This window comes from Anarrhichthys ocellatus, unplaced genomic scaffold (genome assembly GCF_004355925.1).
Source record: "Anarrhichthys ocellatus isolate YVR2014 unplaced genomic scaffold, GSC_Weel_1.0 scaffold440, whole genome shotgun sequence".
NCBI classification, from domain to species: domain Eukaryota; kingdom Metazoa; phylum Chordata; class Actinopteri; order Perciformes; family Anarhichadidae; genus Anarrhichthys; species Anarrhichthys ocellatus.
In genome coordinates, this window is record NW_022280414.1 from 12114 (window position 1) to 38156 (window position 26043).

At 42.8% G+C, this 26043-nt stretch overlaps 1 protein-coding gene across 1 annotated transcript; it reads right to left on the reverse strand.

Moving 5' to 3' along the window:
• Positions 1-1393: 1393 nt before the first annotated feature.
• Positions 1394-24529, reverse strand: LOC116401426 (adenylate cyclase type 1-like; the record flags this gene model as incomplete). The annotated part of the gene is made up of 17 exons (XM_031879809.1): positions 1394-3208; positions 3490-3614; positions 3718-3832; positions 3942-4040; positions 4131-4277; positions 4410-4526; positions 4956-5082; positions 5828-6090; positions 6384-6473; positions 7010-7094; positions 7247-7344; positions 7454-7651; positions 10768-10923; positions 12079-12220; positions 12638-12796; positions 15095-15222; positions 24394-24529. Coding segments are annotated over 17 exons (2572 nt in total), but the record flags the coding sequence as incomplete, so codon positions are not given.
• Positions 24530-26043: the final 1514 nt, after the last annotated feature.

The following is a 26043-nucleotide window of genomic DNA, read 5'->3' on the forward strand; positions in this document are numbered from 1 at the left end:
GGCCTCTCACGTAAATAATTGTCTTGAAGATGACGAAAGAAACATTGCAATAAAGTAGGTAAACATGATGTGTTTTCGCAAACTGAAGGTGAATATGAGCATAACATTTGTGTGTTTACGAGAAACATCTTTTAAGTCTTCGCCAATCAGTGATTCATGAGTTAATATTAACTTGGGGGGCGACCTCTGGCTCACCTGGTACATGGTGTTCCCCCATGTATGCTGAGTCCTCGACAGCGGCCCGGGGTTTCGTTTCCAGGCTGCGGCCTATTTTTCTGTGTGTCGTCCCCTCTCTTTCTCCCTCCTTCCCTGTCATCCTTCAGCTGCTCTAATAAAGGCAAAAAAAAGCCGAAACATGATCTTTAAAAATACATTACTTGGGTTAAAACTCAGCAGTTTTTGCAAGAAAATTCCTCTGGAGTCAATAACGGCTCCGAACTAACTAAACTCAGAGCATCATCTCTATTTCCCCTAAAATGAGTTCCAAAATACAGAGTTCCTTCAAGGAGACTTCCTTTGAAATGATTATAAAATTGCATATTTATAAAATGAAGCAGTGTCAGAAAATGTCTACTGTTTTCATGCTTGTTGAAATTTTGTTATTGAAGAATATCTCAACCTCATTTACTCATCTTGACCCCTTTTAGCCCTGATGACACAAGGGGGAGTGTTATTTGTGAACCATCAGTCACCAGATTCCCTTCATTGCTTAATGTCAACTTCAGCTTGGAGTCAGGGAACCACGACGGTGACACTTTCTCGAAAGCAAAAGCAAGAACTCCTTCAGAATACATCAACGTTACAATTTTTCTCAAATTTTCAATAACTGATCAGATTTCTTTTAGTATTTCATTCCAAAGCAAAAAATAATTCCAACATCTACTGTACTGGAATTGTTTGAGCAAGCCAGGCGTGTGTTGACTTAACAGTTACACTGTGTGAACCCAAGACAAATTCTACGTCAATGCTGGGAAAACAGTTTTGAATTCCCCCCCCCGCCCCCCACATACACCCCTGCTCCGTGTGTGTGACATGGTGACACTCATCGGGCTCTGGGGTTGTGGGAGTCCACCGTTTGGCATAATAAACCATTGTGTGCTGCATTCTGCCGTGTAGAGTGACAGCTGTTATTCTTAGAGCCTTAAGGTGTGTGAAATTAAGTTTTATAGAGTGCAACTAACGAAGACTGCCTGGAAAAAGTTATATTTGTTGCCCGATGAGCGTTTGAGGTTTGGGGGGGCAAAATGTAAATAGATTGAATCCACATATGGCTCATCCTAAAGATCAACTGAAAGATCTTCATTTCCTCCCTCAACCACAATCCCATACACATACTCGTTTCATATCTTTGGCGGCCCGACTTTCATTGACATTCACAGCCGTACTCGTTTGATTATTTTATACACCAATATTGTCTTTATTACAAAATATTCAATAACCCAACTTTACACTGTACAAGATACAACATAGTTTACAGCTTTTGGCTATTTACAAAAAGTATGATCTGCATATCAAAGTGAACATATCTAAAAAGGCAGGTTGTAATCACTGTAAGCTTATTGAGTAAGGCAAAAAACTTGAAACATCACGTATTTACACGTTTTGCGGATCGAGTGAAAGTCCAACGCTGATAAAGAGGCTACAAAGATATTCGAAAGGGCCCCACTTTTCTGAGACTGTATCTGAGAGACGTGCTAAAGCTTATATTTATATATTTCTTTTGAGGAAAACTCAAAATGTGGCTTTAATATAGCGAGAGAAAAAAAAAGCTGGAGTATAGGGCGACGCATGCCTCGGAGAGAACAGCAGCCAGACACTGCACCAAAAGTTTGTCCATGTGCACGGAGCATTTGAAAGGTTTAGGCTAAAGGACTAGGTCGCGCATTTGCAGAAGTCGTGTGCATATTGTATGTGCTCTCTCTTTGTGGATGAATTCCTTCCTGGATATCTACATATATGTCTGCGCCCCACAAACTTCCAGTTAAAGTCCTCCCATGACATCTGAAAGAGCCCCGAATGCCAAATATTTTTCAACCGTCTCACTTGTGTGTTGTTACATATATGTTGAGGCGATATGAGCAGCGAAACTAGAGATCTATGGAAAGCTCAATACTTTGGTTTTCTTTCAACAGGAGTGCTATGGCTGTGTCAACTCTTTAAAAAAAGTCATGCGCTATCAACTGTAAATATGACTCGAAAAAGCCTATTTCATCCAGTGAGCTCTGAGTATAAAAGAAAGAAGTATTTTGTGCTGTTTCATTTACAATTCAGAGTTAACCACGCATGCATACACACGCTCACAAGTACACGCGCACGTGCATGCTTACGCACACCAAAAAAAGAAACAACACCGTATTACGTGGTAAATAATGCAATGTATCCTTGGCATAATCGGAGAGACAGTGCAAAAGCAATAGCGCGATCAGTCTTTGTCCGGATATCAACGCACGTATCCTCTGTACACGGATTATGCACGACATAGAAAACAAAGATGCACATTATACCTGGATCTGAAGGGGAACCCGGGAGCGCCACAAATCGAATCATCTGGTATTAGAGATGTTAAACAGAGGATTTGAGATTCTGGGCATTCTTGCCTCCCAAGAGTGGCAAGAAGTTTTAATAAAAATCCCCCCGAGTGAGTATGATTGTCCCGTATCACCATCTCATTTCTCGCTGGAAGTTCACACCCTGAATGAGCATATTCTGGGCTGTGCCAGTAGCTCAGGATTTATAGGAAACACCTGGACAGCCCTGTCTTCTCTAGGCCTCCTACCAGGCTTTTTCCTTTCCTTCTCCGCAGGGAAGTTTGTCTTTCTTCCTAAACCGCAACATCTGCAACAGCTGCAGCGGCCTCAATCTGGATCTCCGTCAGCTCGATGTCCTCCTCGCAGGTGGAGGGCAGGCACGTCGCTTGGCTGTTGCCGGCGTTCACCTGAATGTTGCTGCCCATGCTGGCGTGGGCGTTCAGGCTGGTGGCGGAGGAGACGCTGCCCAGGTTAGTCGGGACGCTGGTCTTGCCGCAGGAGTGGATCCGGCGCGCCAAGCTGGCGGAGCGCATGACCGAAGAGGTGGTCACGGTGCCCACGCACTGAACCTTGCCCTCCAGGAAGTAGGTCAGCATCTCGCCTTTACCCTTGACACTGACTTTGCCACGGCACACCAGGTCGTAGTTGGTGTTCAGCAGGCGGTAGACATCTTCGGTCACCTGGAAACATACGGAAAACACTGTTGGGTTTCAGCTGAGTTCAATCAAATGAAACAGAATAAAACGGGATGTTTACGTATTGTTATCTACTTGTCTTTAAAGTCATGATGTCTACATATAGCATGCATTGTTTTTTATTAGTTTTGTGTTTTTATGATGTATTAATTTCTGTAGTTTTGATGTTTTTTGTCCAGGTTTCCCTATTAGCATTGCGTGGAAAACAAAACCTTATAATTTAATTACTTTTAGATAAATATTGTAATCTAAGGTGCGTTGGATACCTGTATCTTTCCCGGTACTCCGGTGCTGTCCATCCTGCTGGCCACATTGACCGTGTTCCCCCAGATGTCATACTGAGGTCGCCGCGCCCCAATCACCCCCGCAACCACCGGACCCACATTGATACCTGCACGATACATAAGAACACGGTAAAGAAAATATTGCCTGAGATTTCTGATTGTGATTTACTTTGTGATCGTGCCGACGGCTTCATACAAGGGTAGACATACCCACTCTCAACACAAACTCGTTGTACGACTGGTAGTTGATTTCATCCAAAACGTCAAACATCTCTATGGCGTAGTCTGCTATCGTGCTCAGATGGTCGTAGACAGACTTCTTGGCCTGAAGAGGAGAAGTACACGGAGCGGTTAGTGTGTATGCACGAAACGATCGCACCTATTGTCTTCGTTATGGTGCACTACGTCCATTTACACAAAAAACGACACGTCACCTTGGTACCAATGGTGGGGACAAGGCCCACGGCTGCCATGTATGTACTGCCAATGGTTTTGATTTTCTCTATGTCTTTGTAGCACTCTTTATCCATGAGCTGCAATTCAAATAAGCACAAAATACAGACACCGTTCAAATCACCCGCAGGTCTGTGTTAAAAAAACAAAACAGAAAATCTGCATCCCACCTCGTCAAAGTCCGCGATGATCTCGTTCAGTAGTCTCAGGCACTCCACTCCCATGTTGTTGCCATCCAGCTCGATGTAGAAATCGTTGAAGTTCGGGATGGAGGCGAACAGGACACTGACTTGTGCGTAGGACTGATAGTAGAGATCCTAATGCAGAACGAAAGAATACAGTGTAACTGTGTCAAGCGCATCCTTTGGTGTCTTCTGATTGGTATTTTCTGTCTGTTTATCTACCTGTTGGTCTGTTTGTCTGTCTGCCTGTCTATTAGCGAGGCTCACCATGTTCCTGGGGTTCGACAACAGGAAGTGCTGAGCCACGTGAGCGGGCAGAAGATTGAAGAGAATCCTCCTGTTGTCCAGCTTGACTTTCTCCATGCCATCTCTATCCTCCTCCGCCTGACAGCAAAACGTAACACACACACACACAAACACACACACACACAAATACACAGATACAGCCGTGAGGATTGTAGCTTGTCCCACATTTTCACCACATGGGGTCAGTAACAAACCTTACAACATGGACTGTGTGGCTCATAGTTGGACGGACTTGGGTACATTACATGACTAATGCTGCTAGTTAAATGATTGGATAGCTTCAAATTCAGCTTTTGCAGTCCCACTTTGCGAAACAACCTCCTGGCGCCAAATGAAAACAAGCGTCTTACCCTTGTGTTTGCCAAAGAACAGACAGCTGGCAGCCTATAAATACAAATCCCTCCATACTCCGATAGTTTACATATATCAAGGTTGAAATGGCAGCATTTCTACGGCACACAACGTATATATATTATGACATCCACACTGATGCACACACTTCCTGACCTGCACAGCCCAAAGGAAGTCCAAGCGTAGTTTGAGGTCAAGTTGCCTGGAGTGGAGGGCCAGGGCGCTGACAAAGAGCAACAGAGACAGGATGGGCTCATAGCCCCGGATGTGGAAGGACCCCCCACTGTGGAAGAGAGACCAACGCACAAGTCAGCACCGGACTGGACCACACAGAAAACTGCACATGAGGGTTATATGGACCCCCCACAGTGTCGGGAACAAAAAGTTTTATTTTTTATTTTTATTTTCTTTTTTTACTTCAAAACAAAATCTTAAACGAATGAAAAAGTATAAATGAAAGCGATTAAATGTGCTTGAAACTTTGAACCATACAAAGAAATTATATTATATATATAAAATTAGCTTTTTTCAAAAGAGATCTTTATCTCAATAGCCTTATCAAATTCTACATGATCACTTTTCAGGGACACAGTTATGATCTGTGCTGCAATAGAATTGGCCGAGCCCCTTTCGGTACGGGGGGTGATGGGAAACAGCTAACGCGCTCCCATCATTCAGCCCACATTGTCCTTTCAGGCTTCTGATTTGGAACTAATGAGCAGATGTGCTGCTTCAAAGGGTGGAAAATGAAAGAGTGTGTGGGCTGCAGACAAGCAAAAGACTCCTCCACGCACATACATCTCAGAACATATACTGTAAATGTTCCTCCAAATTCATGGTTAGCCGTCCCTTCTGCGGATCAAACACAGAAAAAGCGTTGCTTGATGTTCACAGCCAATCGTTGCCTCGTGTGATTTCGGGAACCGACCGACATAAAATAAAAAAAGAAGTGCAAATGAGGGGTGTTGTGCGTGATTGTGCGTGCCTGGTGTTCGTGGTCATGTCATGTCGTGCCGTGAACCCCTCACCCTGCAGTCTTGCGAAAGCCGCTGAGCTCCAACACGGTGATATACAGCACCCCCAGAAGGAGCAGCAGCACCATCTTTGGCAGCCAGGAGACCCGCAGGAAAAGTGCTAAGGTGAGCGTGCCCACCACACAGGACAGGAAGGCGTAGCGGGCGCCGTCACAAGGCAGCTCCGCCATGGTGTGGTTGGCGCCGCTGTCCACATCGATGATGACGATGGAGCTGTTGGCGTTGGCACTACCCCACAACCAGGGCATGCAGCCCACCTGACCGAGACAGATACATATGGTAGTCTACTTTCATAGAAATAGTTATCATGATAGCTTTTTTGGTTTCCTAATTTACTTTACCATCATGTAAAGCACAATTGTTAGAATAATTATTAAATCTGTTACAATAAATCATCTCACAGGTGCAGTCTTGCATGTAAGCACTCCCTTTTTTTTAAACCAAAGAGGAACTACAATTACAGTGCAAGGCTTGGCAACATTTTTTTCTACTGGTTGCCCAGTATGGTGGGTGATTTTTGGTGGATTTTTCATTTGCCTTTCCCACTTACCACACAGGCCTGGGCCACAGCGTAGATTAAGAGCACTATGAGAATACAGAGAGCAGTGCGAATCTGAATGGTCAGGCACCCTGGGAAACACTGCGAGACAACAACAAAGACAAGTTAGATGAAGGCGACGGACACCATGAGGAATTGTGAATGATGTGATACATCTTTAATATTTATATTGCGGCGCCTACATATATGACACTATATATGTTAATATACGGCAAGACTACAATGGGACAAAGTGCGTTAGCAGATGTGAGAATAGTATCGAAAGAAAGACTTGCAATCAAAGAGAGGGAGAACATGAAAGTGTAAAAAAATAAATAAGGACAACTTTCAAACTGACGCGGTCAGGAGCTTTGAGGACGACCATCAACCTCAACAAAAGCTGAAATGAACAGACTAGTTTAAACACAGTACAGGGGCTTAGGAAGTAATCTGGAAGCCAATGAATACTGAATCGTTATTACGGGCCTTTGTGAAACACATTGACATGTTTCTCTTTAGTCAGCGAAAAAAGAAGAGGTACAGCAGAGAAAAATTGAAACGAGGAAACCTGACAGCTCTGTTCGTTGGGTGTGAGTAAAAGGTGACTGAGGAAAGGAAGGCGAGAAGGACGCGTTTACCTGTACTCTAGTGATATGCAGGTACATGATACAAGCGACTAGGAAACAGATGCAGAAGACGAGAAGGACAAGTACCAATGTGCCCCTGAGTGGATAAAAAAAAAAGAAAAAAAAAGGAGAGAAGAAGATGGCGGGGGGTTAGTTAAAAAGACACAGACCTGAGTAACTAAGAGGTAAATGGAGAGAGGGAAAGCAATAGAGAGAAGAAGGGACGGCGACAGATTCTGCTGTACGTACTGTGGTATGATGAGAAGATAGACAAGGCCAAACAAGGCAGCTAGGACCAGAGAGAGGACCACTGCGCTGATGAAGTGCTCATCGGGAACCTGCTGGTACTACGCGATGCCAGAGACCAGATAGAGAGTGTGTGACAAAATATAATTCGGAGGTTTTAATGCACAACAAGCATATGTGTGTGTCTGCAGTGTCTGAAGTGCCCCTTACCCTCTGCTCGTGCTCCGAGGACTTGTACATGAGCGTGAGGAAGTTGAGGTCCGCCGTGTCCGACTCGGTCTGGCGGGCCTCGATCAGGCGGCCGATGTAGCGGTTGACTCGGGTCCTGGGGCTGCTCTGGATCACATTAGTCTGGTTTGCGTTGGGACGGTTCCTCAGCTTCTGTGGAGCTGTCCGCATGGCCCTCCGCTGGTGGAGATGATAAAAAAAGAAGAAGTCTTCACTGACAATGTAGAACTTGAAAAACAACAGTGTGATAAATAGCGCCCTGTGTTCTCCACACTACTGGAGCATTATCATATAAGGAACAAGGGTGAAAGAAGGAGTCAACAATAAACACGGGCAGCTGATTATACTTTCAAATTAGGACATTGCCTTCACACTTAACTTCATTACTGAATGCACCCCGCTGTGGCTGAGTGTCTTCGGCAGCCAAAGGGAGCTGCTTTGCAAAACATTGGGCGTTGGAGCAGAGCCAGAGAGTTAACATGGCAGAGTGGATGTTTGTGAGTGTGTGTGTGTGTGTGTGTGTGTGTATACATGTAAGTGAGCATGGTGAATGAATTGTGTGGCTTGGTGGAACAGTAGGGGAGCAAAGGGTGAGCAAGGATCACCAGAGTGTTCATGAGTTCATGAGCTGACACTTCCTTGTTTTCCTCCTTTTCTTTCTGTCCTTTTCTCCGCACTTCTGTATATTCTTCCTTTCCTGCTCCGTGCAGTCTTCTATCCTTCCCTGCCTCAGTATATTCGTCCTTCCTCCCCTGCTCTATATATTCCTCCTTACTTCCTTCTTTCCTTTCTCACTTGCTTATGTTCTTCCTTACTTCCTCCTTAGCTAGCCCAATTCCATATATTCTATACCTACGTCCGTCTCTCCTTTCCCACTTCTTTGATTACAGCTATTCCTCCTTAGTTCTTCCTTTCTCTCGTATATTCTTCCTTCTTTCCTTCCTTCCCAGGCTCTGTAAATCCTTCCTTGCTCCCTCTTTCCTTGCCTGCTTCTGTGTACATATCCTCTCACGCTTCATCCCTTCTCTGCTTTGATCTATTCTACCTTTCTTCCTGCTTTTCATCCATGGTTTTGTCTATTCATGCTTACTTCCTTCTTCACATCCCTTTCACATCTCCTTCTTCCTTTCCTTACTTACATCATTCCCTGTCTCTGTTCATTCTTCCCTCCCCCCATCTAGTCTTTTTTCTTCCTTTATCTCCCTGTTTCTATCCCTTAGTTCTCTGTGCTTCCCTCATGCTCTCGTTTTGTTATTCACGAGGCAGCAGCATAGATGCCGACTTCTCCTTATATTCCATATTGCGCTCAATGTAGCACAGGACACATCATGCAGGCATGTCTGCTGCACCAAAAATCCCATTCATCCGTATTGCTCCCCTCCGTGCCTTGAATGCATATATATTTTCTCCCAATTCAAGTGTCTGTGGTCGGAATGCGAAATTAGCTTTCAGTAGTGGGTGCATGTATGACTTAACCTGTCACCACTTTTCCGTTTGTCTTTCATTTTACACTAATATGCCTTCTGTCTACGGCGCAACAGTGTTGTCATTATCAGTAATGCCGATCTAAGAGGAGACATGTAGTTCGAGGTTGAGGTTTGCTGCATGCAGCCACTGAGGGCAACATTAGAAGAGCAGGAAGATGATGCTTCGTCAAACTTTCATAGAAAATGATTAAAACACAAATCTGCGCTGCTATACTTGTTTTGACATAAATGACTTCCCTGGATGTTTGTCCTGACTGTAACATACCTCTCTGACCCTTATCTTAGTCTTAACCCCAAAACAAATGATTCCACTTGTGGAAACTATTTTTTTGGAGAGGCGAGTCCTCATTAATGATGGTGTGACCTGTGGTTAGTCCCAAAAATGTGAAAAAATATATACCCAACACACACACACACACACACACCTGAAAATCTGGATTATAACAGCTGGCGCAAGAATTACACAGCTGCCAGGCCACTGGATTTCTGTTAAGGCACAAAAGGTCAAGTAAGCTCTTTGACATTTGGCCAGATTGCCAGTATGACTGACGTCTGATGTTTGTGTGTGTGTGTGTGTGGGGGGGGGGGGGTCTTAGTATGTTGAACTATGGCAGGAGCGACATGCTAAGGTCTTGATAGAGCATCACTTACCATCATTCCCTAGCTTCTTACGATAAAGCGTACATCCTGTGACTGCCACATATTTATCACTAAGATGTACAGCTGCTGGAGTGAGTTCGTGAAGCCTTTTTAATTCCCAGGAACATTTGATTATTTTCTCCTTAACTTGCTCATTCATCATCGACTCAGTGACATATTGGGTGTCATGATTTCCATGTCACATCTAAGAGAGACCATTCAGAGAAGGGCTGTACTTGGCAATTATTCTAATAATCAATTAATCTGACATTTGTTTTCTTGTTTAATCGCTTTATCTATAAAATGTTAGATAGCGGTGACCACCGTCGAACCGCTTGCTTTCTGTCCAACCGGCCCGAAACCCCCAAAATAGGCAGTTGACTCAAAATGGTTAACGATTCATTTTTGAGTCTAAAGTCTGCAGCAAAGATCCGTAGACGATGGATAGAAGGGACTGGCTGTGCTACGAACATCACTGCAAGACTGCACTGTACAATGTTCAATGAGGTGACAAAGAACATTTGTGTGACAGCGTTGCGGAGGTGTGCGTCTCTTGCACATGCTAATAATATCTACTCTATGTCCAATAGTTCATATTAAGAAAGCCAGTAAATTGTAAAGGAATCCACGAACATGCGCTGTAGCTCCTCTAATGTTTGCTCCTTGGATGATCCACATGCTCTGTTCTGTTGAAACAATGTCCTGTGGAGCTGAACTCAGACAAATGTACAGTGTGGAACAGCCATCTCCTGGTGTTAAGCACATTGTTGAAACAGCACAGCTTTTTTTGCAAGACACCCAGGTATATACATTAAATTAAACATTTGAATATGAAGAAAAGTTTTAAATGCCTCTTAATTGATGTGCAGTTCTACAGAAAGCATTTGCCTGACAGATGTTGTTGCTAAAGTAGTTTTCATCACCAATGCTTAAACAATACCAGGAAAAAGACAACAAAGATTCAGGTTGTGGTTTAAATAAAGAGATCAGGCCCACATTTAAGAGCATTTAGAAAATCCAGGTAAGTCAAACAAGCGTTTACCAAATATGTTTTTTAACTATTGCAGAAAACTCTAGACATTCAGACTTGTACATCTCTTTGTCTCCATTTATGTAAGTCACAGCACGAACAAACACAGAAACGTCAACACAGACACTGAGAGTTTATACCTTATCACCGTCCTCGCAGTTCATGACATTGGAGAAGGGAATCTCAGCCTTGAACATCTTCCTGCAGTGCATAAGCTGCACTAGCAAGTAGCACACAGTTTTGAACTTCATCTTTTTGGCGGGCTTTATATCCGAAAGAATCAATCCTGGGAATATCTGTCACCAGATAAGAAACGGGGAACAAGGATTTAGTCATGATACCCCAAACAGTTATATGTAAGGGTCTATGAATCATGCACAAGGCATTGGACAGCATGCACGTGCACACATGTTCATGCACACACATGCAATCATTATTATCAGGCTCAGAGATTTCACTAGAAAGTGGTTCAGATAAGGTCAATCCCAAAGGTGGTTTTAATAGTTTTAGGACTTTGCTGCCCTCATTTCTCTTTTATAAAACTATTTTTAGAAAGATTGATCAAAATTAAGCACAAGTTAAAGCGTTTGAGGAGATGTCATTTGCAGTAAGACATATTAGTTTGGCTCGATACACAACGTCCAAGGCGTTTTTCCCTGAGCAGGAGCAAATAAAGGCACAATAGCAGAGAGTGAGTAGCAGCCTATCCAACACAGCTTAGTCAGGGCACGTCTTTCTCTGAGCCATGCCTTTGATGAAGTCGAACCATCAGCTCTATTAAGAGGATTAGCAAAGTCTCCCGCATATCGAAGAAAAATGCACGCAACTGGGGTGTTACGGGTTCATACGAGGGCCCATGTAACCTGCGTACAAAGCGGTACATCGCGTAAGATTGAGAAGCTGCTGCAAGAGAGGAGAGGAGAAGTAGAAGGAGAAAAGAGTAATATGAAACCAAGACTGAAATTCCCTCTCCAGCTGCTTCTGGCACATCTGTTGGGAGATGTGCATGTTTATGTGTCAGCACTGACACACACACACACACTAATACGTATAACTGTAAGTTTGCAAGACTGTGCAGACTCGAGATGATATATGCCACGGGCTTTATGGCCCCTGTCCAATCCAGTACAGGCTGGAAGTGAGATCAGCTCAACAACAAGTGTGTGAGAGCTCCATCCTATTTGAAGGTTTGATTGTACATATTGGCATAGAGGAGAAGACAGGTCAGGATAAGTCTGCTTTTTTGACCTAGCCTACTCGGACTTACCACATAAGTCTGTTAATACTGATTAGCATACGTGTGTCCACACTGTCTGGGTAATAAAAGGTTCAACCAAGGCCAACGTCTTATAGGAAGTGTCATCTCAAGAAACGACTGATGCTTTCATCTTGATCATTTTACTCAAAGAAGCTAAATACACATTCAGCAGCACAGAATTACAGTGCGATACCTTCCGTCGGTGAGATGGCACTATAAAGAAGGTTTCAATTTCATGTTTTTGGAGGAAGGCGTTCCTTTCGTGACCGTTTCCAGGCTCCACCTCATAATCTCCGTTTAGGCACTCCAGCGTAGATTTAGTGATGTGGACTTTCCTGTGGAACACATGCGGAGACGGGACAGGGTAATACACAAGCAGCCTCATAGGCACCAACAGTTCCCAAGCAGGTCATCTGCAGAAGAGTGTTACAGGAGACTGTCAAAACGAGGCCTGACATCTTTGGAGTCTTTTGAAAATGCTGCAAAAAGGTTGTTTTTTTTATGGCTAAATCTTAAAATAATTATCAGTATTTTAAAAACACTAGCATTAAGACTTTTGGTTAAAAAAATAAATACAATTTTATATATATATATATATATATATATATATATATAGGACAATAATGTAAATATTCACACCTCGCTTTACAATTTACGATTTCATGTGTCAATTCTAGATCACATAATTAGTATGCATGTGCGGTGTCCATTGCTGTTGAGGCTGGTCTTCATGCTAAATGTCCAGTACTGACCCCGGTAGCCCTCCAGCCTCCATTACATTGGCTAGGGTCACATCATTGGACCACACATCATATTGCCATTTCCTGAGGCCCAGCACTCCACACAGCACCCGACCCGTGTGCAAGCCCACACGCATGTTTAGGTTGACCTCTGTGGCCTCTGCTACTGACCTGCGGGGACAGAACACATGCAGTGTTGGGGTGAGGTTGTGTTTGCATTTATATCTATACATTTATAAATAGGCAGAGCATTAAAAGGGCAGTGCAGAAGATGTACAAAAATAACACAAAGTGACATTAACAATTCCAGGGGTGGAAGTAACGAATTACCTTTACTATTGTGACTGTAACAAAGTCATTTTTTGTTAACTTGGAGTTTTGTTTGGTACAAGTACACACAAAAAACGGTAATTTTACCATTACTACTATTTATAACAATTATTAGGTACATTTCAAATTGCAGCCATTACAATGTAGCAACAAAAATCAGGTGAAAAAGTCTTGATAAACTGCATGAGAACGGAACAGAAGTAAAGGAGATGAATCAGCAGCTGCAGCAGTGTCTGCGGCCGCAGGAGAGAGGTGACACTCCAGTAATGATACTGTTATAATTAATTGCGTTTACGGGCCGCCGTGGCCACTTCAGGTTGTGAATATAGTTGTCATGTTGCATAGTTAGGAGGTTAAAAAATTGTAACATATATCTTAATTAACGAGTGAGTTAAAGCATCATCCTGTGAGCAGTGACACACCGACGGCGTTCGTGACCCTGAAGAGTAGGGGCACCCTAAGTCTGGTTATCATGCTATGCTAAATGCTAACATCCTCCAGCTGTGACTTCTGCGTTCCCCGAGGAACCTTTAGCTTCAGTGAGGACTTTCTGCTGTTTGTGACAGTGTGACTGCAGAGCCTCTTTCACTTGAAGACTTTTTGAATTTGAAGAGCGCAGTGGAACCAAAGAGAGTGAGAGGACTGGTTATATGGGACGGAGAGGCCAAATGGACAGTTTATATCATGCTTTGACAATGAACGAGCGGGAAAAGTTGAACCTGGACTGTGGAGGACTTCACTGTGCTGTTCAGACAGGTGAGTACAACAACAATTATTACAGTCTATGCAAGCGACACATTAAATGGACAATACATGTCCCTGTACACGAAACTAATAGATTACACTGGTGTGGTTGTATGTATATGTATATATATATATATATATATATATATATACATGTATATGTCTGTGTCTTAGTTTTGACATACGAAGTCTTGTAGCTGATGTTCTTCCACTTGCGTAGGCAATGAATTGACACTTATTGCAGTCTGTTTTGTAGCCTACTCTTTGATTTAACATTAGTATCTAAGACCCCTCCCCCCTTTTAAAACGTAACACAATAACATTAACTTACCTACTTTTTACAAAAGTACATTTTTAAGTACTTTTACTTGGATAAATTTCCTTAAAGTAAGAGTAATTTTTCTTGAGTACAATACTCTCGTACTCTTTTCACCTTTGAACAATATATTATTGTACACAAGCACTGTACAGTTATTGAATAAGACTTATATACTAATAACATGTCCGTCAAACTAAACTTCATCGACACAAACTCGACAAATAATGTCTTTCACATGCCGAAACATTTCGACATAATATTGAATGGTCCACGAGCAGTCGTCGATCGATATGTTTTACAGGTGATCCATCGTGGGTAGGACCGCTACTGTCGTCATTGCATGTTTGTTTATGCACAAACCTTAAAGGAAATCAATCAGCAGTGTTAATTTAAACAACATTGTCGATTTAATTTTTGCTATTAAATCAAACATTATGTATAATGATCGAGGTCAGACACAGGCGAATAATACAAAACTCTTCATAAATAGATGTGGCAATCTGTCGGGAAACAGACAGGGAACAAACACTGCTCAAAATGCTCTACTTTGCTCTAACATGCAGAAATAGACTAAAGAACAAAAAAGGCTGCTAGGTCGAGCATTTCTGTTTAATCAGTGTTGAGGAAAAACAAGTTGAATCTTAATTAACAGGCTTCCAGTCAAGTCATGACAGTTTCTGATTTAATCTTCCGCTGCATCTCAATCTCTCACTTTCCTTTGGCCCTATACGCAGGGTATGCGAGGACAACAAGCTCAACACAATAGCTGATTTTCTCCCTCTCTCAGTCAACTGTAGCTGTGCTCACTCAGATGTTCAGTGTTAGAATTCCCTCACAGCACACATGGCCAATCAGGCTGCAGTTTACTCTACTCGGAGGAAGTCTCTCGACATGGACTCAGTTAAACAGTGTGTTTAGAAGAGAATATCGATTAAAGGGAAGATTTCTTTGGCTTCAGCCGCGCCTGTTTAGAAAGCGAAAGGACAGATAATGATTTCATTCCTGGACACTAAGTGGAATGATACTTTAAATTTCACTATACTGCTAGATAAAAGACAAAAAATGTGAACACTCACGTTATGGTGTCAATCATGTCCAGACCCATCTCTACACAGCAGTGGGCGTGGTCGGCCTTGGGTTGGGTCAGTCCGGACACACAGTAGTAACAATCTCCCAGGATCTTAATCCTCCGACAGTGGTTCTCCTGACGATTACAAAAAGACATTGTGATTCCATGTCTTCCGCCCAAATAAGGATTAGCCAATCAGTAACAACAACATCTTTACCTCTACATTGGATCCTCAACAAGCATCTTCGTGGTGAGCTCAGTAAGTGGTTAAAAACATTCAAAGCACCAAAGGGCATCGCTCTTTCAGTTTAATCAAAGTTGCAACATTGGTGTCCGAGAGCAGCGGTGTTTCAGTTTAAATATTCTGACATTTAATTATAGTTTATCCATTTAACTGATCCATTTAGCTTCAAGCTATCCATTGCTGCAAGTTCCAAGGTCGATTGAATTGATGGAGTTATTCATTACCTCATCATACACTGGGGGGTTATGTGTTGTACTATTTCTTGGCCGGGATCAGACCACAAATTAGTCAATTTCTAATTACACTCCACGGTCACCCCGCCTCACTACTCACGGCCGGGAGACTATACTACGCCGGGAGGAGCGCAGGTGGCAGTTTCGGAGACAGACCCCATGCGGCCGTCTGCTCTCTTCCAGGCTCTATAGTCTCGCTGTTCCACTCCCTTTCACGAACCAGTGTAACGTTAGCAGAAAACAACTTAATGCGTCATCGAGGGTGTTTTGTTTCATGACGTAGATTAGTCCCAACGGTCGACTCCATCTCAGTATTGGCCTTGCTAGATTAGGGCTGATTTGAAACAGTTTGGTAAGAAATGTCAGTATTAACACCAGCACTGTGTTTCATCACAGTACATCGGTACCATTTAGTTTATAGCTTAAAAAACATGAGAAAGTCAGCAAATCAGTCTGGCTAGGAAGTGGGGCTTAATGGATGAACTGTTGACAGAAATAGCCTGACACTCTTGGATTGATTGTGTTTTATGCCACCAAAGGATGTTTGACAGCATAAACATATGACACTGACCAATCACAGAGACCGTTGAAGGAAACAGAGATACAGTACCCAACCCAAAGACGTCATGTGAGGGAGAAATGAATAAATACAGGCACACAATCAGAAAGACAGAGGCACTCAATAAAAGAAAAGAAAAAGTCAGATGAGAGAGTTATTCAACAACAGTTAGACAGCATACAGAACATGACGATGCCGTGGATCTCCACGTGAACTGATATTTGTACAGCATGCAAACTCTCGAGACCTTGAAGTCCCACCAACACGGAAGTGGTTCCCACAATGCAGCGCTAAATCAAAGGATCGGTCTCACTTTAGGGAATAAGGTGAGTCACTCTCTCACTCTTTAGGGACAATAAGCAGTGGCATGAAAAGGCGGCTTACCAACACAACCCATTATTAGAGGATATATGAGCAACAGACAGAGATTTTACCAGGGAGACCGGGTTACAGAGGACGCCTTCTCATAACCCTTTATTGTTTCCATGGAGGTAATGGGATCACTGGCCATGCATGTGAAGAGCACAAAGCCTCATAATTATGCACATCGGTGGGCACAAGACAAGATGGATGCTCTATTTTTAACATGCGAGCCATGTGAGTTTTCAGAAAAGAGAGACAGCAAGGGCTTGTTAGAGGCAACTATTTGCCTCGTGCAGCTCTACATGCTGTGGTCATGCCTGTCTGAGTGCTCAGTGGCATGGAGGCACATGTGCTGTTCGTGTTCAAAGCCCTCAGTAGCAGTGAAATGAGGCAACACAGAGAAGCGCGTTGACTTGTTGAGCAGCTCTCTGTGAAAAACCTTTTCGGTTGAAATATTGTCCCGAATATTGAATCGCAAATTGAAGTAATTATTGATCTCAAATGAGGTTTCAAAACTCAGTTGTATGCTTCCGCCAATCAGTCCCGTTGCAGGTGTCTGTCCCAAGGTCTGTCTATCACAGTGACCTCCGCTTTTGACCTTTGACCACCAAATTCTAGAGGGCAATTTGACATTTGTGCCACATTCTCAGAAAGGCCTCCAGGCGTTAGTGAGGATTTGCATTCACAAGAAGAGATGGAATGGAGAGGCAGACCGACCACCAAAAACATATTTGCCACGGCTGTGTTTCCTGTGGAGCAACAAAGTGTTATCTTATTTTATCATTTCGTAAAACGCAAACGGTTCAAACCTTTGGTAAAAGGAATGTGCTCAGTGCTAAAAACGGACAGCTAAATCTGGATCTGGTTCTTTCTCATTTCCTTTTGACAATAAAACCTTTTTTAACCATAACGGCGCCAAAGGGGTCTCTTCGGGGTGACTCAGGCCACGGTGGAGCAGTAACAGTAACAGATGGCGCTATAGTGAGGCATAGTTGAAGCTACAGGAAGCAGGGGAAAGCCCTGGTACTTACAGAGGCTCCTACTCTGTACTTTTCCTGTGCTAATCTGCACTGTGAGGGCTTAGGGGCTGATTCAGTCCCAAGAAGGATTACCACCGTCATGTGACTGAGGCATTGTGGGCAATCCGGACGGTCAAGACGGCCACTGTGTGTATTAGGGACAGGTCGACTGAGACACCTACTCACATTTTCCATTAGAAAGGGAAGCCAAAATACATTTTTAAGATGACCGCTTTGGATAATTTATGTTTTCACTGAGGTCGGAATATATTGCGAGCACGACCAGCAGCATCAAAAGTGCAGTGTTGTTCTTTTACCAGGCACCTTACATACAGCGCACGCATATGCTTTCAGAGATGGAAATTAGAAAGCACTTCAGTGCGCACGGAAAAAAGAGAGGGAGACAAAAAATAACACAGAGACAAAAAGGGACGCGGAGACAAAAAGGGACGCGGAAGGTGTGTTTGCAGCTGACTGAATCTGCCCTGTGCCAATTGGTGCTGGCACACGGTTGAAATAATTTTCTTAATTACTACAAGCAATCACACTATTTTATTTGTTCTATACGAGGCCAATACATAGTCAACAAACATTTTCCAATCTACCTTGGCTTGAATTATTTAATGTAATTTCATCAATAAAGGCAGACAGTGGATCCATTGCAAAATCTTTAGCTTGCATACAGAAGTTCTCTCAACATTTCCTCGCCTCCGCTGACTTCTTTCCGTCTCTGCCTGCACGCAAGCACTGGCTGCATATTTCTCACCCAGCTCCCTTTTTTATTGATTTGAATTGATAAGCAATCATTTATGTGCAACAACAAATGAATAATATATCAACACTTCTTCCACCCACCACCAAGATCCGTTTAGCAAACATATTAATATAGATTTACTTCACAGATATGACGGATACAACAAACAACAAATGTTTGGCGCTGTTTCTGATTGGAAATGGTAACGAGGAGCTCTGTTTTCTTAGATGATGAAAGATTCAAAAAATATATTTGGGTTTTAACATGCATTATGAGATTATTAAGCCTATGTCAAAGTAAACGGTAAAAGAAATTTGTGAAGCTTAATCTAATTCCATAAATAATGTCTCTGCAGGTTTTATGGTTTTTGTCGGTCTTTTCAGTTTGAGATGAGCAAACTGTGATTTGAATCTGTCAGCTTTTCTCTGTCACAATATGAAAAACTGTCACAATATTAAAAACAGGTTTTTTGAGGTTAAAAACACCTCAAGAACACTTGCTGTGAGTACTGTAATTATAGTAGTTGCCTTTCCAGGAAATCAGCATTTAGCTGAGCTATGCTTAGGAACTGTAATAAAAATAACAAGCTATTGATGATTGAAATAATGTTTTTCGCCTAAATTGAAAATATGCATCTTATTAATTTAGTTTGTAAATATAAATTTCAAAGGCTACTTGACTGATTTTACACATACAGGCTATAACAGTTGTATAATACATGCTATGTCAAGTCTAAAAAATAACCCTGATGACGTGGTGATGTGTGAAAATACACATTTTAAAACTGTGGTTGTGTTGTTTAAAATACTGGGGATGGAACTAGTTAGAGAGCGAACAAATAAATGCTAGAGATGCATTCTGGGAAGTGTAGGATCCAGTGCTTTTGAAGCTTGACCCGTATTAGTGACTAAAAGTCCGGATGTCTTGGCCTCTGCTGCTTCAATGTTGACAGCCAATCATCCTAATCATTTTGAAGCATTTTTTTCACCCGTACTCCTCAGTCAAGATCTCAAGCTGGCTTGTTTGGCTTGGGTTTTGCTTCAGTCCACAGTTGTTAGGACACAGGCGTCTGAAGGGAAACTGTAGGACTTGAGAGTGATCCTTGCACCTGCTCGTGAGACAAACCCAAACAGGGTTATTGGAGCTGTGTTTACACCCGGACTTTAGTTTCTGGCAGGCAGCTGTCACAGTGTGGGCACTGAACAGTCCTTGTGCCTAATCTAAGAATACATTTTTTTATTAGCATCCTGAGCAGTTGTATTTTGTTCAATTTTTCTTGGCGTAGGACTTTGTGTTATACAAACCTGCAGATGTACAAATGATCACATCTACAAAGCAGTTGGAACCGTTTTTTGAAGTTAACTTTTTGCAGAATTGCGCTTTCCTTGGGAATATAATTGTTTTTTGTTCACTTTCTTCCGCTGCATTGGGAATCTTTAGTGTCTCACAAAAGGATTACAGTTAAAATTGCATCATCTCTCAGGTTACTAATGCCTATCTAGACTAGAGCATTTGTTGTTATATGGTATAGTATAATGTATGAACAGGGAATTACATTTCTGACAACTGATTATCTGATATGCTCAGGTGAATTCTCTTCAAAATACTGGGGGAAAAAAAGTAAAAATACCCGGGATGCAAATATAGCAATGAATCCCGTCAACTCCAGCATGCATCCGTGCACTGCACACGCGGCGCAGGCTATTCTCTAAGCCTTCACAGTCATACGTGTGTGTGAATGGAAAGGGAACTCTGACTGGTCGAGGGAAGCAAGAGGCAGCGGATAGATACATCATTGAGCCATCCTAAAAATGGAAACACAAGAGTGGAAGAGAGTGCAGAGAACCACGGGGCACAAAAGACACAGTTGAGAGAAGTAGGCTGCTGCGTGTCAATCAAAAAGCTGAGAAACAAGGAGCGGAGGAGTCTTAAAGCTGTGATGCAGGGAGGTGTTGGGAGAGGAGAGAAAAGAGACACAAGAATGAAAAGCATTGTGAAAGTCTGCCATGGAAACGGCGACGACACGCACGCACACGCACAGACATACACAGACACACACACACACACATGCATACAGACACAAAAGCAGAACCAGTCCAGAGCTATTAATGTTCTATAGCATCACAACAACAATAAATGAATCACAGAGTCCCTCTCACAACAGAAGCTGTTGTTTCGAGTGCCGGACAGACGGTTGCGAACTCAGCCAGGGAGAGGAAGTGTTTATGGAGTGACCGGTTGGTGTGCTAATTTATATTCTTGTTGTCCCTCTTCCAAATAAATCTCCTTCTTCTATTACTTTCCTTACAAAACAAACATTGACATCAATTATGAATGCTATCTAAATTGTGTTACCTGTATTTAAAAAATACCAACTCCTTATAATCAATTTCAGACCACTTCTATGGTAAACTCCTGTCTCTTCAACCCTGTATGATTGTGTCTGCTCTGTGTGTTGTATTTTCTCGGATTCACCAAAGACCAAGTTTGAGTAGAGATACGGTTTCAAAGCTTTCCTGCAATGTCAGCGCCCCTCGTCTTCATTCTCAGCGGTATATTCGGCTGATTCTCAGCCCGGTGGTGGTGAGGAGTTATAATTACTCCCAGCTTGCATTCTCGTGGGTGGTGGGAATGAAACCGCAAATACTGTTCAGTGTGAGTGGGTTTCCGGTAAATTTCAATCTTCAAGCTACCCTCTACTTCATATGTCACAGTCCAAGAGGGATTGCTTGCTATGCCTCCTAACCATAGACTGTATTTAAGAAATGGACGTATTCACCAGGACATCTCCCATTGGTTTGGGGACTGCTGTTTTGAAGCGAGAGGGTGGAGCTAAGTACAGCCGAATGCTGAAAAATGCATTTTTAGGTGACCAAAAAGATTACAGTTAACTTTCATGAACTGAAAACAAACTCTAAAAGGCTTAAAGTTGTCCATGTTTTCATGTTACAACATGAAATCATGGACAACTCCCAGACCGGACAATACCGTGGTAGTGGCGTGTCAATAACAAGGTAGCCATGCCCTAAAACATACTCTGCTTTATGGTCTATTTTACTTTAAATGAACCATAATTTACTAAATGAACATCATGCTGTATTGAAGAACACTTAAAACTAGCGATTGAGAGCATAAGCTCATGTTTACAATGTTTACTGAGGTAATAAATCAAGTGAGAACTAGAGTCATTTTTTCATAGACTTCTATACAAACAGACTTCTATTTCCAACCAGAGGAGTCGCCCCCTACTGGCCATTAGAGAAAATGTAAATTTAAGGCACTTCTGCGTTGGCTAATTTTGATGATGCTGTTCACTGAGTTGCTTAGCTCACGGAAGGCTCAAACTTCAGAGAGTGTTGAAACCATTAGCTACTTACAGTAAAACATTTCAAAGCGCTCTTTTCCACTTCCTCCATATCGATACATGCAACAATGGGAGCCAGCTGTACATTACTAGCTCATTTTTATTGATCAGAAACACGCTTGTGGTAGGTTGTGATGAGGAAAAGTTTGATGAGGGCACACACTTGATAAATACTGACGCAACCAAATTTGAAATCCAAAACCTGACGACTGATCCGAGGCTTTATTCCATCCATTGCTGAATGTCAGCTTGCAAGGTTAATGCAACATGTCGGAGGGTACACTGTCTTTCCCTCTGGCCATTGCATGTTTGCATGTAACACAAGCAGCAACCTCCGGTGCTAAGAGATTAAGCCAATGCGGAAGTGTCAAAAACAGTTCCTCAAAACGGCCTAAGACCCCCATGTTAAAATGTCAACTTAACAGCAGAAATAACCTGGTTTACTGCCTGGAACAGAGAATGGTTTTGGCCCCTATGGCTAGTTTATGACAACTGTACATTTTATATAACTCCCCCTTTGAATTATATTAAGGCTGAAAAGCATAACTGAGGGCCTGGCAGCTTTGAGTGACAGGTGGATGCCGTCCCAGGTTGCTCGTCGCTATCTGTCTACTTTGCCGCGTCACCCTACCCTACGTAAGATCCGCCTCTTTGCCCATTTTCTGGATTAGCCGGGACTTAGTCTGTGTCGTCGCTGCCAAGATGGCGACGAAAGGAGATAACGCGTGAGTCTTTTGTTAACACCTTTTTTAAGCTGCATACAACTAAGAATATAAGGGAAGGAGAAATACTGTAATAGTTTCCTTGAGTTTGAAATGACTAAATGATCGCGTGTGTCTTTGACACAGGGTGGGTAAACAATAAGAATAAGTTCCTTTTGTGAGCATTAGTAATGATTGACATGGAGATAAGGTTGAAAACTGGCGAACTGTTGCTAATTGCAAAAAAGTCTAATTTGATCTAATGTCTAAGATTAAGTGTAAGAGTGATAATGTGTCAAGTTCAGAAGCTGCTACCTGAGGTTAAAAGGCTTATCTTCATTTGTGTTCATATGACGTTGGCTGGATGAGGAGAGGAGAAGAGACTTGGTCTACTACAACAACACTCTAGGAGTACACTGCGTTCCTGGCTCACTTCCCATGCAGCTTGACAAGTCCAAAGAGTGGACAGGTGGTGTGGGGATGGTGCTGAAATGGTATTATGAGATGATGCCTGGTGGCCATGTGGCATCGCCCGCTCTGAGTACGGAACAAAAAGAGTCTGCGTGGCCACAGTGACCACAGCCATGAGTCACCGGCAGTGCCACTTCCTGCCAAAGTGGATCAGAATGAGTGGGGCTTTGGGTCAGGGCAAGGCTAGAACATTTAATGACAAGTTTCATGGCTGGGGACAACGTTTTGAGTGCAACACAAGGCTCCCAGCTAGCAGCCGAGCTGAGATCAGACCGATCTATTCTGTCGTAACCCAAACAATGAGACGGATCCAATCACAACAGCAAGGAAACATACGTAGCTCAAGATTGCATTCCTTCGAGCCAAGCTACTTCGGGAGATGGAAGTGAAACTGTATCATTTGAGGCCAAATGAATTGCAGCATCTTGGAAAATGAAAGTGCATCGACTTGTTGACATCACTTGACTTATAAATGAGAGCGTCTCTGGCTTGTGTGTGTGTATTTATTGCATGCACGGAATCCCAGAACGCAACTTTCCGCAGGATAAAGACAGACTGCAGCTGTCATGCAAAACAACAAGAGCCGAGTAAAGCAACCGATCCAAGACTAATTGGAAAGGCAATGACAATCATTTGACAATAACGAGTCAAATTGAGAGACACTCTCTTGTTTTAGTCGGTTCTAATTCTGTGCGCGTAAACAAACAAGTTAAAAATAGAAGCTCCCAACACGGCCAAGCAAAACCTTCTATGAAAGCAAAAAAAGGGTTAGTTGTAATCCTGTGGATTAATGGATTTGACAAGGGCATGTGCCGAGTGTAAGTAATAGAGGCCAGATTACATGTAGATAAGGCTGTGGAAGCGTGATCTGCGGGGGCTCAGGGGCTCAACCTTCTCGCCAAACTAAATATATATGTCAAACTAATTCACAGTGTCGAAGAAGGAGCGATATCCTACCCGTCCTGGTGACGTGCTTTGATTCTGATCGGCACAATTTAAAGGAAAAGCACATCGAGGTACCGGTGGTATTTTGCCCGAAAGGTTTTTTTTTTTGTAACGCCAACACTGATGGCGTTACATTGGAAAGCAACGAGATTAACCACAGCGGTCAAACTCACAGCAAAAATTCAGCGGATTTTTAGCACGGAAATCACAAAGAGCGACATATTGACAGATGGGAGAGCTGAAATCTTTTTTTTTCCTACATGCAAACCCAAGAGAGATTGCGTCAAGGACAATTCAGTGGTCCCTTCATTCAGTTCGTTCACACAGCGAGTGATGAGCGGAGGCGAGGTTGAGCCCCGGGTAAATTTGGCCTAGATTAGAGATGTCTGTCAACTCTTCCTCAAATGAAGCACCGGGTAATCATATTAAGCATCATATGGGCTTCCAGTATTCACAGTGACAGTGTAAGCTGGTACAATAGTGGCATGAGCCAGCGGCCTGTGGCCAAAGCAGTACACACACACACACACACACACACACGTACTTCCTTCCCTTGTCAAAGTTTGGACAGAGCACCAGCAAAAGAGCAGCTTCCCATGCCAACTGTGGCTGTAATTGAGGGATGTGTGTTCAAGGAAGGGAAACAAACTCACCGTTGCAAGCTCATCAAACTTTCCAAACAGCTCATTTAGCAGCTTAACCAGTTCCTGGGCTGTGCACTGGGAGGCCAGACTGGTGAAGCCGACTATATCTGCAAACAGGATGCTGTGACGGAGAGAGAAAGAGAAGCTTTTCAGTCAAAGCAGGTTATTTATAGCAGCATGTATGAAGGAGAGAAAAAGAGAAAAGATTATTGGGTGCCTGATCAGATTAGCTCTCAGGTTTTTCTTTTTGCAAGCGACATCTAGGAAGCCTGAGCTTCAAGTCAATTTGAACATTCCCTTTTGATAATGTTTTTACAGGAAGCTAATCAAACATTCAAATTAATGACCTGCGGCAGCAAAAAGAAAAGAAAGAAGATAAATAAGAGCGAGCAAGAGGGAGCGTGCTCCGTTCTCTAACTGGCAGCGCAGCCAAGCAGAGCGACTCAGAATAGAAGCAAGGGCATTCTCATGGGGATCAAGGTGGAGACATGTCCTGTTAGGAGCTGGCGAACAGCCATTCTGGGATATATTGCAACCATCAAGGCGCTGTCACCTCACCAGGTGAACTCGTATTCCCTTTTCACAGTTGCTACATTGAACTGAGAGTGCTTGAGGTTTAAAATTGAACTGAAATTTAAAAAAAAAAATTGAAAAGTATGTGAAATCAGCACATTTGTGTTGACTTGTGTATTGATTTGGTCAGGATCGCAATAACCAAAAAGAAGAAACGGTGCGATTCATTTACATCTCTGCTGTGATAGCACCTCCTACATTAATGCTGGCATGAATCTTTGGTTGCGACTGTCGGTGCTGTAATGCAATTGGTCCAGTATCTGTGTGGGTGGGCACTAAAATAGTCATCGATATCACTGCAGTTCCAACAGCCACACAAGCAGTTCACCGGCTGGGGGGCTAATGTTGTTCGCCGCCTCTTTTAGCTGTTAGTCCCATCTGTGACTTGAGGGCTCCGTATGTTGCTCATGTTAGTTACTCAGCGTCCTAATTGGGATCACGGTGTAGCTTACTGAGCGCTGAGGTTATCTGTTGCTGTGAGTTTTCACAGTCTGATTATTTTGCCGTCGCCACAACTGGACGATGAAAGAAACAATGAAAGAGCAATGACAGCTAACGCTATAGCTAGAGTGTGTGAGAGCTGCTGATGGAGGCAAGGCAAGTTTATTTGTATAGCACATTTCAACAACAAGGTAATTCAAAGTGCATCACATAAAACCATTAAAAGCATCAAAACATAAGGCAAAAGAAAAGGAGATTTAAAAACAATTAAGAACATTGATTGAAACAATAAAAACAGTCATTAAAACACTAAAAAGCAGTGTAAGAAATAAAATACAGTAGTAAAATGCAGAAATGCAGGAAATTGATTCCTATCTTTGAATCTGGTTGAATTAAAGGCAGCAGCAAACAGAAAAGTCTTCAATCTTGATTTAAAGGAGCTGAGGGTCTCAGCAGACCTGCAGCTTTCTGGGACTTTGTTCCAGATATGTGGAGCAGAACAACTGAACGCTGCTTCTCCAGGTTTAGTTCTGACTCTGGGAACAGAAAGTAGACCGGTCCCAGACGACCTAAGGGGTCGGGATGGTTCATAAGGTAGCAGCAGATCAGAGATGTATTTTGGCCCTAAATCATTCAGTGCTTTAT